At 40.2% G+C, this 13,898-nt stretch overlaps 3 protein-coding genes across 3 annotated transcripts; 1 reads left to right on the top strand and 2 right to left on the bottom strand.

Annotated features, from left to right (window-relative positions):
• Positions 1-1,107: 1,107 nt before the first annotated feature.
• Positions 1,108-1,953, bottom strand: LOC140782084 (large ribosomal subunit protein eL27x-like). Its single transcript, XM_073128452.1, has one exon. The coding sequence runs from the start codon at positions 1,842-1,844 to the stop codon at positions 1,437-1,439; it is 408 nt and encodes a 135-aa protein (XP_072984553.1). The 5' UTR covers positions 1,845-1,953; the 3' UTR covers positions 1,108-1,436.
• Positions 1,954-5,319: 3,366 nt separating this feature from the next.
• LOC140782245 (cellulose synthase-like protein D1) lies at positions 5,320-9,503 on the top strand. The gene is made up of 5 exons (XM_073128717.1): positions 5,320-6,065; positions 6,143-7,717; positions 7,825-8,365; positions 8,509-8,917; positions 9,133-9,503. Exons 1-4 carry the CDS (start codon positions 5,524-5,526, stop codon positions 8,914-8,916), a joined length of 3,066 nt encoding a protein of 1,021 aa, XP_072984818.1. The 5' UTR covers positions 5,320-5,523; the 3' UTR covers position 8,917; positions 9,133-9,503.
• Positions 9,504-10,259: 756 nt separating this feature from the next.
• LOC140781176 (probable glycosyltransferase At3g07620) lies at positions 10,260-13,435 on the bottom strand. Its single transcript, XM_073127018.1, has 5 exons — positions 13,391-13,435; positions 12,449-13,280; positions 12,233-12,363; positions 11,535-11,883; positions 10,260-11,280 (listed from the first exon to the last, which is right to left on the bottom strand). Exons 2-5 carry the CDS (start codon positions 13,247-13,249, stop codon positions 10,621-10,623), a joined length of 1,941 nt encoding a protein of 646 aa, XP_072983119.1. The 5' UTR covers positions 13,250-13,280; positions 13,391-13,435; the 3' UTR covers positions 10,260-10,620.
• Positions 13,436-13,898: the final 463 nt, after the last annotated feature.

Genomic DNA, 13,898 nt, shown 5'->3' with positions numbered 1-13,898 from the left:
TTATTTCCTATCTATCTCCCAACCCATCATCCAAATTTGAATACCAAAAACATAGAGTAGACCTTACAAAACAAATCCATCTTCTCACGGACAAATTCACCGAAGAATATTCTCCCCGAAATCAATATATTTAATCAAACTATTGATCAAATTTGAAGATCCATATTATAAATAAAGTTATAAAAATTTAAATAAGCTTTCCAATGCATCTAAAATAATAATGATTAAATTTTAAATAACAAAAGTATAATAAATATAATATATATAATGTCATATTTTTGTCATTAAAATCTAATCAATATTATTTTATATGCATTGCAAAACTATCCATTCTACAATTTTGTCTAATAATTATCTTGAAATACAAAGTATGTTTTAGATCGGATATAACAATAAATAGATAAAATGGAACAAATAAAACTATAGAAAGGTAACTGAATTACAATAAAATATAATTTTCCTAATAATAAAATATATGTTTATAGGTTCTTGGTCTCACTACCGTACTGAAGAAACTGATCCCATATCCTGGAATGTGATCAGTTTAAAGTCATACTGCAATTCTCACAATTTCCAGTTCAGAATCCTTTTGCAAATTGAAAAAAAAATAAGACAAGTACAAAGGGGAATTCCATTACACCCTAGCTTTACATTGCAACTACAGGCTTGAGTGCTTGACGTACAAGTGAATGCATCCCATATGCACAAAGTGTGTAACACCAGTACAGAGCAACGGAAAGGTAACTCAAATTAAGTGTATGTTAATCCAGAATCTTGTGGGAGTTAAGAGATCAAACTCTATTTCTTGATCCAAGAATCAATTGGCGCTCAAATTGCAAAGGATATGATGGATCTTGTAGCAGAAGGAAAACAGATTATGTCTCCCCATGAGCTAAATAAAATTCTAGAATAACGCGCAAATAGTCCAGTCACTTGGAAGATAATAGTTCCAACATCATATATGAAATTATGGAACTCAATGCACTAAATTCAAATTCATTCAAATAAGAACCCTAATACCAATTCATTCATATACTGCTGAAGATCTCCTACACTCTTTGGATGCCAAAAAAAACGTAATGGAAATACTAGAGAAACAGGAAATAATAGATATAATGTCAGGTAAATAGATTAAAAGTGCATAGAATTTGATGCATTCCTCATACAACACCTAAAGATTCCAAAAGAGAGCAAATGTTCCTCGAAGATTACAAGCGTAGAACTATGGAAACACACTTATCAATAAGACGATTACGAAAGCAGAGCATCTTAGATATCAAAGACATTCGGATCCATGGATCCTGATAGTGATCGGATCGCATTAAAAGTCCTTAAAACAAGATCAAATAGATCCATAAGATAGCACAAATAAGAGTTTAGATCCATAGGACCACGGAGAACGAAAACCCTAAGGAAAGATTACCAATTTGTGACGATCAGAACCGCAGCTTGGTGAAGAACCACCGGTTCTTACCGGTTTTGAACCGCTCCTCGAACCTGGCCTTGGTCTCCTTGCAAGCGGCGACCTTTTTGTCCCGCGACTGAAGAGCGTCGACGGTGACGACGTCCTTGAGATCGACGTCGAGGGCGTACCGAGTGGGCATGAGGTGGGTGAAGTTGACGAGCTTGAAGAAGGCCTTCACGCGGGACTTCTTCGCCGTCTTCTTCGCCGAGTCCTTCCGGATCACTTTCTTCGGATATTTCGCCACGCCGGCTACCAGGCAGTGGCCGTACGGCCGGTCGCGGGTGCCCTCCTCGAACACCCGCACGATGACCGCCTTCCTGCCGGCGAACCGACCCTGGAGGATGATGACAGCCTTACCTGGCTTCAAGAACTTTACCATCTTGGAAGTAGAAAGACGGAGGAAGAAAACTGCGGCGGCGGCTCTTGCTCAAAGGAGAATAGAAACGGAACTGATAAACGCTTATAATAGCGTGAGAGGAAAAACTAGGGTTTCTATGTTTATGTGGGCAAAATTACTTCTATAACCTTATACTGATCGCGCCAAGCCCAAGCATGATGCATGTAGCTTGGCTTGTTGGTGATATTGGTCGAGTCCTGCCAATTAGCCGACGAACGACACGAGGTGAAAAATAAGGGTATCAGCCGGCTTAGTCTTTTGCTCATGTTTCGCTCAAAATTAAATTTTATTAAGCTCAAACACTAATAGATTGGAACATTTTTAGCTAGTGTTCGACCCATTTAGTTCATTTAGCTTGGTGAGCTATGTCATGCACATTAACTTCTCCTAGCTCGTCTAGGGCTCATAAGCTTGATTCACTTAGATCAAATAGTGGGCTAAATACCTATTAATCAGCGATCAATTTTTAACTATTAACTTTTAATATAAAACTATATATATATATATATATATATATATATGTGAGTTAAGATTTTCTCTCTCCACAATATGATGAGTCTTGCTTATGTCCACCTACTGATCGATCACTACTAAAGACTATCAAATTTGTCTCAAACGTAATAGCAATAAGATTTTCAATTTTATTGATTACTATTGTTTCTTTTTAAGAATACAAAACTCTTTTTTGTTGTGTTATTTCTTTTTATAGTAATGACATATTATATTATTAGTTAAAAAGTTATAATCTATGCTTAAAAAAAGGAATGGAGTTCGAAGAAAAAAGCCAAACCCTTGGGAAGGCCCATGGATTAAGAAGCCTAATCCATGAAGGCAATTCGTATGCAGGGAATGGATCGGATTGACAAATTCATCCAACAAAATCTGATGAGACTAGTGAGAGAATTAAGAGTAGGGTTTGATACTCTCACGCTCGACGGAGTTCTCGATGGGGGTAAGTCTCAAGATAGATCACATCGCTCGGTGGGGAGTGGATCTAAGAAGGTAGAAGGGCGGAATAGGAATCCTCTATACAGTAAGGTACTTCGAGAGAATTCTTATCAAGAAAATCCTACGATTTTAAAGACTGAGGCAACAAGAAGGTGATCGAGGGGTTGTTTTTGGTTTGGTGAACGAGGGCATTGGGCAACATTGTGCAGGAAGAATGTTTTTTGCTACAAGTCCAACAATTTTGGATATCAAGCAACAAAATGGAGAAATAGGGCTTTCTCTTGTGAGATCCTCTTAGGTGCTTTTAAGGGCTTTAGAAAAAATGTGGAAAATTGAGTTTAAGCTGCAACAATGTATGATAGCTAGGGTCTAGAGAGCAAGAATTTCTACGCAAAATTTAGGGTTGGCTATGAGCACTATGTGGAATGGAGAGCATGATTGCAGAGCGAGAGGAGTCTTAGATCATGAGTATTTAGTGGATTTTTGTCTGTATAGAAGATGGAGAAAGTCATAAGAGGAGGAGAGATAGATCTAGACACTACAATAGTGATCTTTTCTCAACGGCGGAAAGACTTGGCACATAGTGTGCCAAAAGAAATCGATCTGGATTCGTTAGCAGGTATTTTTTTACATTGTTGAAATCATATTTATTTTATGAAAATAGTTTAAAATTTTTAAAAAAATGATATACAACTAGCTAGTATAAATTAGAGATGGTAACTTTGCCCTTTGACACGAATATTTTTTGAGAGACTATTGCTCTAACATCAATTATACTTTTTCTACATTTCAATCAACTTGATATATTTGTTAGTAACATATTATATATTTAACTTATATGTGATTTGAAAATTTCTCCTTAATAATTAGCATTAAACTCTATAATGACAAATCGAGAATTACTAAGAATACTAGAGATAATATCAAATTGAAGTTTCTCTTCTACAAAAATGTTATAAAATACATTTATTGTACAATAAGTTATAAATCATAAACTTGCAAAAGAATAAGCTTATTATCAATCATTTTAATATCAAAGTAACTGAAGAGTATATAGTCTAATGTTTTATTTTTTATTCTCTTAGGCTATTGAAATCTCATTTGCGGTCTTAATGTGACAGCACATATCAAACTTTAGTTGATATAGTACTATATCATAGAACATTATTCTCATCCCATTTTTTATAACTTTCTCTTTTATAGTGGACTTCTCGATTAAGATAGGATATTTATTTTCCATCACATAATGAGATTTTATTATTATAAAGACAAACTTCAATTTCTTATTCTATTATTTATAGTTATTTTATCAAAGTGATCAAGTTTATCATGCGATAACATGGATGAAAGTGCAGCGCTTGAAATAGTCATTTAAAATCACCAATTAATTTATGCTTATAAAAATATTAGAAACTAAAGAATATCGTGGAGCCAAATGAATTCAAAATGTCTAGACTCATGTAATGATTAGGCAAAGGTATGCAAAGGTATATCTATCTTCTGAATAAATTTGGCGTTAGTTAGTTGCAATTGAAAATAAAGAAAATAATATCTTTTCAGGATACAATACCATCATGAATAAAGGTATAACTGAAAAAGTAAACAAGAGTTAATATTAACACACTATGCATTGAGGTTTTCCAAGAATCAAAATAACTTTCTCAATTTTAGAAAATTTATTGGTATATCTTAAATTAATAGCACCCTCTTTAATTTATGGAAAATAAAAAGACAATAACTAAGAAGTGAAGGTAGTTAGATAACTAAAATATAGTTAAGAAAGTTAAATATGAAGGGATGCTAGCTAACTAACTACACATTTAGTTTGAATAGTTATTATTATGAAAAATAATTTTATCGAAACATATATTCACAAATCTATTTATTTATTTATTTTAGAATAACAATAGAAATCAACATCCCTAATAAGAAACACATGATAAAATAATAGTAGAAATGTTATTGATCATAATCTTATTCTAAAACCTAACGACAAAACATCCCACTTTTTCTAATACAATAATGTGAATTAAAGATTCCTCTGATTCCCAAACAGTATAAGATGTTATTCATCGTACTGGATGCAAGAGGATCTAAGATTATAAAATTAATCAAGGGGCTCAATCATTTGGTTGGATAAAACTTAATTAGACTCGATTTATATATTAATAAATAAATAACTATATATAAAAAAAGTTTGGTTTGAGCTTGATTTGAAATAGTCATGAATTTGCTTATGACTCAAATTGAAATTAATCAATTCAATTTTGATCTTTCGACTCAAGAATAAAAAAGTATTTTTTTATTCTAAAATATTTTGGTGACAATTATAATATTTAAAGAATATAATAATAATTATGATATTTAAATAATTTCAGTGGCAATTATTTAAAAAACTCAAAAATAAAAAATTATATAAACATACTCGTCGCACTAGATCAAAAATCTACCCCTCCCTCTCCCGCAACTATCGGCTCATCGAATGACTTCCGTCTCGCAATTCCCTCCTCACCACACCACTCTCGAGAAATCCTACCACATCCATGCAACCACCCAAACCTTTCCCACCCACCTTTTGTCTCTCTTCCTCCTCCTCCCCTTCCCCTCTCCCATGACAACCAGAAAATATCATCTCTGGATACACAAACTAGAGCACAAATTGATTTCTGAATCATAAAGGAGGGAAGGAGAAGAGAATCATACACTTACCACAATGTCATCTCCCAAAAAGCCGCCGATCAAGTTCGCGCGGCGGACGTCGAGCGGCCGCATCGTGAGCCTCTCCCGCGACGACGACATCGACATCGGCCTCGCCTCGGAGCTCACCTCCACCTCCTCTGGCGGCCCCAATGACTACGTCAACTACACCGTCCTCATGCCCCCCACCCCCGACAACCAACCCTACGGCGCCACCACCACCTCATCTTCCACCGCTGCCAACTCCCGCTCCACCGCCGCCTCATCCAAGCCCGACGACCTCCCGAGAACGGCTTCGAAGCTGGAGAGGAAGATGTCGATGATGAATTCGACCAAGTCACTGCTGTTGAGGAGCCAGACGGGGGACTTCGACCACAACAGGTGGCTGTTCGAAACGAAAGGGACGTACGGGATCGGGAACGCTTTCTGGTCGCAGGACGCCGCGGGGTACGACGACGACAGCGGCGTCCCAATGAGCATGTCAGATTTCATGGACAAGCCGTGGAAGCCGCTTACGAGGAAGATCAAGATACCGGCCGCCATACTAAGCCCTTATAGGTATGTACCGAGATGCAACGCCCGTTAGTTGTCTGAGATAATGTATGAGAGACAGGAAGATATGTTTTCTTATGCAGGCTGCTGGTACTTGTGCGGCTGGTGGCGCTCTTCTTGTTCTTGTCGTGGCGGATTCAGAACCCGAACGAGGACGCGATGTGGCTGTGGGGACTGTCGATCGTGTGCGAGGTCTGGTTTGCCTTCTCCTGGTTGCTCGACCAGCTCCCTAAGCTCAACCCCATCAATCGAGCTGCTGATCTCGCGGCCTTGCGCGATAAATTCGAGTCGCCGTCGCCTGGCAACCCCCACGGCCGCTCCGATCTACCAGGTCTCGATGTCTTCATCTCCACCGCCGACCCTGAGAAGGAGCCACCCCTCGTCACCGCCAATACCCTCCTCTCCATCCTTGCAACAGAGTACCCTGTAGAGAAGCTCTCCGTCTACATCTCAGACGACGGCGCGGCTCTTCTTACTTTCGAGGCAATGGCTGAGGCCTCCACCTTCGCCGAGGTGTGGGTCCCTTTCTGCCGTAAGCACTCCATCGAGCCCCGCAACCCGGAAACCTACTTCGCCATCCGCGGCGACCCCACTAAGAATAAGAAGCGCCCCGACTTCGTCAAGGACCGCCGGTGGATCAAGCGCGAGTACGACGAGTTCAAGGTCCGAATCAACGGCCTCCCTGACTCCATTCGGCGCCGCTCGGACTCGATCAATTCCCGCGACGAGCTCCGCGAGAAGAAGATGGCGCGCGACAAGGGGGAGGAAGTCGACCCATCCAAGATCGTCAAGGCGACGTGGATGGCCGACGGTACCCACTGGCCGGGCACGTGGGCGGCCCCATCCCCCGACCACTCCAAAGGAGACCACGCCGGGATCCTCCAAGTGATGATAAAAAGCCCACACTTCGATCCGCTCTACGGCGCACCGGGCGAACACCCGTTCATGGACTTCACGGGCATCGACATCCGCCTCCCCATGTTCGTCTACGTCTCCAGAGAGAAGCGCCCCGGTTACGACCATAACAAGAAAGCCGGCGCCATGAACGCGCTCGTTCGCGCCTCCGCTATACTATCCAATGGCGCATTCATCCTAAACTTCGATTGTGATCACTATATATATAACTCTCTAGCAATTCGAGAAGGAATGTGCTACATGATGGACCGCGGCGGCGACCGGATATGTTACATCCAATTCCCGCAGCGGTTCGAGGGGATCGACCCCTCCGATCGCTACGCAAACCACAACACGGTGTTCTTCGACGGCAATATGCGAGCTCTCGATGGTTTGCAGGGGCCTATGTACGTGGGAACCGGGTGTCTCTTTCGGAGGTACGCGCTCTATGGATTTAACCCACCGAGGGCGAATGAGTACTCGGGGTTATATGGGCAGCATAAGAGAGCAGCATCAGATGTGCCGCTGGGCGAGGAGGGGGAGGAAGCGAAGCCCTTCGCGCACCACCCGGATCTCGACGCGCCGAGGAGGTTTGGAAACTCGACGATGTTTACGGATTCAATCGCCGTGGCGGAGTTTCAGGGACGGCCGCTGGCTGATCACCCGGCGGTGAAGAATGGGAGACCGCCGGGGGCATTGCTAGTGCCGCGGCCGCCGCTTGATGCGCCGACGGTGGCGGAGGCCGTCTCGGTTATCTCATGCTGGTAAGACTAATCCAAATATGTTGTTTGTTTTTCTCTATTTGCAACACCGAACGCTGGAAACAGTTAGAAAAAGAAGTTGAAACCTAGCTCTCCCTAACAAATATAAGGTATGAGGACAAGACGGAGTGGGGACAACGCATAGGATGGATCTACGGCTCCGTGACCGAGGACGTCGTGACTGGATACCGCATGCACAACCGGGGGTGGCGCTCCGTCTACTGCATCACAAAGCGCGATGCCTTCCGCGGCACCGCCCCGATCAACCTCACCGACCGGCTCCACCAGGTCCTCCGGTGGGCCACCGGCTCTGTCGAGATTTTCTTCTCTCGAAACAACGCCCTCCTCGCCTCCCCTCGTCTCAAATTCTTGCAGCGCATCGCCTACCTCAACGTCGGCATCTACCCCTTCACCTCCATCTTCCTCGTCGTGTACTGCATGCTCCCTGCCCTCTCCCTCTTCTCCGGCCACTTCATTGTCCAGTCTCTTAACATCACCTTCCTCGTTTATCTCCTCCTCATTACCGTTACACTCATGCTCCTCTCCCTCCTTGAGGTCAAGTGGTCCGGCATCGCCCTCGAGGAGTGGTGGCGCAACGAGCAGTTCTGGGTCATCGGTGGCTCCAGCGCCCACCTTGCGGCCGTCCTTCAGGTGATTTGATGTAGCATCAATGGGAGCTTTTAGAAGATGTCTACTTTAGTCAAGCACTAGCATCAAATCTTCTATTTGGTCTCTTTCTTGATGTTGACCATAAATTCTTTTTATTCTCTCTCTGTCTTCATTTGCGACAACAGGGTCTTCTCAAGGTTGTTGCCGGAATCGAGATCTCATTCACTCTCACCTCCAAGTCGGCTGGAGACGACGAGGAAGACATATACGCTGACCTCTATATCATCAAATGGACTAGTCTCTTCATCCCACCTCTCACCATCATTGTCATCAACCTCGTAGCTGTCGTCGTCGGGTTCTCCAGGACTGTCTACAGTGAGATACCACAGTGGAGCAAGCTTCTTGGTGGAATATTCTTCAGCTTTTGGGTGCTGGCACATATGTATCCATTTGCAAAAGGGTTAATGGGAAGAAGAGGAAGGACGCCGACCATTGTTTATGTCTGGGCTGGGCTTGTAGCCATTACAGTGTCGCTGCTCTGGATCTCCATAAGCCCACCAGATGATAGCGCCAGCCAAGGAAGTCAATCGTAGGGTGAGTTATGAGCTACAGGATGTTAGAATTATTGTTCTTCAAGTTTGCAGGTCTATATGACTGGAATTAAAGATGTGCTTGTGTAGGTGAAAGTTGTTCTTTTCTTCTTTTTTTGGCTCTGATAAATCCTGTATGTAATTTTATATCCACATACTGACATTTAGCAATTCATTGATTCTTTCTAATTTGAAGACTTCAATCATTTTGTTATGCAGGTATGTTAAGTATATTAGATGCAATGTTGTGCTGCTTGATCCATAAGCTTTCTCCATTCAGTCAAGCTTGCAGAGGTTGTAGACAAATTAAATGAGCATATTTCTAGACTTCTAAACTACCCTGCAAATGTCTCATTGTTCGATTCGTTTCCTGTGAGGTTTAGTATCCCAGTCAGTGTGTGACTTCAGATGGGAGAGCAAAGATGATTCAGAAAGGAAATATCCAGATTCAGCAAATTTTTTTTCCCTTTTCCTTCGTTCCGAGAAGCAAGATTAGGAACGGAGCTGCAATGTCTTTTTTTCTCTTTTCTATTTTTTTTTTTCAATTCTCTGCTCCTAGAAAAGCTCTTCTACAACATTGTAAATTTTCAATAGTGGTATCTCAACATAAATTGAGGGCACTAGACAATTATGTTAAATGGGACCCTTCGAAAATTAAAGAGCTATTCACATATTTTTCACTGAAGAAATTTCAAATATTGTAATTATCACCAAATAGTTTAATTCTTCCTAAAAATGCTGCTCTTGTCGGGAAAATCTAACTAATTATAGTTTAATGAACTTAGATTAAGAAAAAAAAATCATTTTATTCTCGGGTAAATTAATAAAAAAAAATTAAAAGCTATCTAGTTTTACCCGATATTATAATACAAGAAAAAAGATAAAAGAAAAAAAAGAATCTATGATAAATGTTCTATAATAAAAATTGTATTTTAGTAGTTTACATGCATTTATTAACTTTTGTAGTTATTTCTTAGGAATATTATATGAATATTTCTTAAAAAACACTAACCATATTAGCAATACTCTAAGAATAAAAAAAAATTAGAGGCAATTCTAATATGTTAAAAAATTTAGTGGCAATTATAAAATTTCTATTAAGAAATTCAATCGCAATTATATAAAAACCAAAAATTAAAATTAATTTTCCTATCTCCTTTTATTCTCATATATCAAATTGTAACCTTGCTTGAAGCTAATTATCAGTCTAAGGACTTTATTTTTTTTTTTAAAAAGGCAATTAAAGATCAATCTCGTGACAAATATAAGAAGGAATATTTCCCAATTTCTCCAATGCTTGCATGCTTCTTCTCGCAGTTGCAGAAATATTCCAAGGCAATGCAGTCTTAAAGAAGCAAAATAAATCTATCTTCACAATCTTACGGAGATGAGGCAACAACATATACACGTTAAAGCAGTATTTGCTGCTTCACTAGTGGTTTAGACTCCACCTGTCAAGAGGATATTGAACAAAAATGTCTAAGATCTGATTCAAGAACTAGACCATATTCTACTTACAGTAGAAACTTAATTCTCTTTACATCGGCCATGTCAAATTGGTATTGGAAGAGAGAAAATACTGCTGCTCCAACCTCTTCACTTTGTTACTCTGCTCTTCTGCATGAGAACTTGCCAAACAAATTGATACATGGCCTCTTAGTCCTTCACCATTCTCTCCAACATTAATAGTTCCATCCATCATCTGTTTCATATGCTGAACACTCTATTGGACCAGACAGAGTGAAGGATCATATGAAATGCGTCATACTTCACTGGCTTATTATGCCAAAGAAAGTGCTTTTGCACCTTCCTCACACCCATCTGCAATGCTCGATATTTTTCTCTTGGAATTGAAAGAAGCAATTCTTTCAGTCTATGAACATCCTTCTCTGGAATGATGACAGAGAATGCTTCCCAATTCAATACTTCGAAGAAGGGCGGCACGTAATTGTCTGCGATGATCACAGGAACACACTCATAAAAGATGGACTCTACTAATCTTGGGCTGTTAACTTCATAGCCCCTTGGACAGATGCAGTACTTGCTGCTCTTCATGTACATTTTGTATGTCATGTTGCTTCTAATCCACCGGAATGTCGGCCCATATATTTTCATGTCAGGATCTTTGTTCTCCCAGTACTGCAGTAACTTTCCGCGGAGGCCACCATGCGTGTTTCCTGCAAAAAAAGCAAGTGTAGGCCTTCTGTTGGCCGGCATTCCACCAAGTTCTCGAAGAGGATTCTTTGGATAACGGACAGCGGATTGTAGCAGAGAGATATCCTTGCCTAGTTGGAAGCCGTTGTGGAGATCGGCAGAGCAAAGGGCTCTTATAGGATGTTCCATGGTTCTCTTAGTTTGGGATGGTGCCTGTGGAAACATTATAAAGCAGACAAAGGTAGTTAATGGAAATTTTACTACCAATGAATAAGATATAGATGTCTATGAATCAGGAACGAGATGGACTTAGTTCTACTTCAGAAAACTGTAAGTCATTTTACTGATAAACTTTTAGTTGCTAAGCATGCTACATAGAAACAATATGGAAATTTTATCAGAGTTCGGATGAATTGTGATACTACTTTAGCCGTGCTACTTTAGGATTGAAGTTTTAGTATGCTCACCCAGTCATGGCAAGCAGCAAGAAAATGGTCAGCTCCCATAGTTCTATTCCAGAAAGGATGTTTCGCGGCGATTGTCTCCAAATAATTCCTCAAGTACCATTCTAAGTCTCCCATGTTGTGGGTAGAAGGTTGGTACAAGTGAAACCTCAAGATACAAGAACTGTATGGCAAGTAAAACATGTGGGCTTTCGCAGGGTTAGTTACGACGAAGCGTTTGCTTGACTCCATTTGCTTCATGAACCATCCTTCAGAGGCATAGATACCCTTGAGCAATGGCAGGTGAAGTATGGGCTTCTCTCCTTCCTTGTAAACATAGACCTTGAGGATTTCTTCCATCAACTTGTAGCTCCTGAAAATAATACTTGTTAGAATTGGCTGTCATATGGTACAAGGAACTATGATGGTAATATGCAATTGGTTGCAATCTTATAGAAGGCAGAAAGATTAATATAGAAGTAGACTGTTTAGAATCTGAATATCTAATAACTTTTGTGTGCTCAAGTACATATTATCTTCAAGTACAAGTACATATTATCTTCTTCCATGCAGGATTACAGAGATCAGACTATTAGCATAATGGATTACCTTGAGGAAATTAATGGAGTTCTTACTTCAACATACTGTGACATATATACTTCAGTTCAAACAGTTGCAACAACAGATGATAATAAATTGCAATATTAATTTAAAAAATCTACCTTTTAAACATGGAAATATTTCGATATATAGGTGCGTAAAGTTCCCTATCCTCCTTCACTAAAGGTGCATTCTCAATCTCTGCCCTTGCAGCTAAAATCTCGCGATCTGGTGCTGAAGACCATAGAGGCCTCTGCAATCAAGATAAAAGCATGACTTATCATCAAACTACCGTCAAGCTGAAAAGAGTAAAGGAAAAAAAAAACTGAAGCATTTACCGCTGATCGATATGAAGCGCGATTCCTAAGTAGTAGTTGATTCATTTCTGATATGTAAATTGGGGGCACTACCGACTTCTTTTTATTTTTTTTCCTCTTCGGAGAAACCGTAATTTCTAACGTAGCATTATTATCTCTGTTTGAATAACTAGCTTCATTAGAAATAGAGGTCTCATCCTTAAGAGGTATGTCATTTCCTCGCAATCCAGACGTAACTTCCATTGCTTGCTCTCCTGATAGAGCACTAAATGCCACAGCCATGAAATGATCACTTGAATTCACACCCAACTTCTCCTCTACATGCTCATTATCATAAGAAACAATGTCGGTAGACGCCAACAGAGAGGTATCGACTTGATTCATGTCGATTTTAACTTCCTCGCCGTCGGATGTCGAATTAAATCCTCTATCACCATTCAGTACCATCCAAGAATTGCCAACGCTTTCTGATACATAGCCATCTGATTCCATTAGCTTTTTCGACGTAAAACTCTCGTCATCATTCTCAGATTCTCCATCAATTCTCTCTGTCCTTTCGCTTTTTGATGAGTCAATGAAGCTACCTGTGTCACCTACAAGAGAGAGCTTTCCAGCACTTAGTGGCAAAGAAGTGGCGGCGGCTTCTTGTGGTGGACTTGTATTCTGGATGATGGAGAACTTCAAATCAGGAAAGGGAGGCAGCAAAGCAATCCTGAAGTGGAGTTTGGAGCTCTCAAATAACATCACAGCAAAGAGAATGATCACCATGAATCGAACCCATCTCCTGGATTTTATCAGAGATGGCTTCTGTGATCTGGCCATGCTGAAACCCACAAAACTATCCTCCTTCAACCTGCAAGGTGATAAATATCACACAATTGAATTGCTACCAATCGTATAAACAAGGAGAGATAGCTAATAAGATAAAAAGAAGGTGATTGAGAAAAACCAGAGCAAGGTTACCTTTTGCATTGGATGTTCTCTTCTTCCCTCCTCTGTACTCTCTCTCTCTCTCTCTCTCTCTCTCTCTCTCTCTCTCTCTCTCTCTCTCTCTCTCTCTCTCTCTCTATTATCTGTGCTTGTGTAGACTTTGAATTCTTCAATGTTGGCATGGCTTGATTAAAAGTATTTCTACTGATTCCATGGTCATTTTAATAAAGTATTTTAAAAGAATCAAATTGCTCATCACCTAGCAGGAAGAGAAGGGACCTTGACTATGTTATTGGAGTAATTAAAACAAAAAATAATTTCCTAATAGTAAGGATCTTAACTTCTACAGACAAGACAATAGTACTTTAATTGGCGCCGTCTGATTTACTCTTATGACATGTCGGTTGAGGCACATGGTGTAAATAGAGTGCGGTAGTTAACCATGGTTATAATTTGGGTTAATTGCATTTTACTATCTTATCTTAATTAAAATATAAATATTTTTTTATTATATTTGACTAAAGTAGAGATCGAATTTAAA

Source organism: Typha latifolia, chromosome 2 (genome assembly GCF_019914945.1).
Source record: "Typha latifolia isolate L0001 chromosome 2, TyphaL0001v2, whole genome shotgun sequence".
In the NCBI taxonomy this organism is placed as follows: Eukaryota; Viridiplantae; Streptophyta; class Magnoliopsida; order Poales; family Typhaceae; genus Typha; species Typha latifolia.
This window is presented reverse-complemented; position numbering and strand designations above follow the sequence as displayed.

What these genes read in the sequence shown, in the direction of transcription:
- LOC140782084 (XM_073128452.1), bottom strand. Translation starts at nt 1,844, where the DNA reads ATGGTAAAGTTCTTGAAGCCAGGTAAGGCTGTCATCATCCTCCAGGGT.
- LOC140782245 (XM_073128717.1), top strand. Translation starts at nt 5,524, where the DNA reads ATGTCATCTCCCAAAAAGCCGCCGATCAAGTTCGCGCGGCGGACGTCG. An exon ending in GCCATACTAAGCCCTTATAG is followed by an intron (nt 6,066 to 6,142) that starts GTATGTACCGAG and finishes TTTCTTATGCAG; the next exon opens with GCTGCTGGTACTTGTGCGGC. An exon ending in ACCTTGCGGCCGTCCTTCAG is followed by an intron (nt 8,366 to 8,508) that starts GTGATTTGATGT and finishes TTGCGACAACAG; the next exon opens with GGTCTTCTCAAGGTTGTTGC.
- LOC140781176 (XM_073127018.1), bottom strand. Translation starts at nt 13,249, where the DNA reads ATGGCCAGATCACAGAAGCCATCTCTGATAAAATCCAGGAGATGGGTT. An exon ending in AATATTTCCATGTTTAAAAG is followed by an intron (nt 11,884 to 12,232) that starts GTAGATTTTTTA and finishes TATTATTTTCAG; the next exon opens with GAGCTACAAGTTGATGGAAG. An exon ending in TTGCTGCTTGCCATGACTGG is followed by an intron (nt 11,281 to 11,534) that starts GTGAGCATACTA and finishes ATGTTTCCACAG; the next exon opens with GCACCATCCCAAACTAAGAG.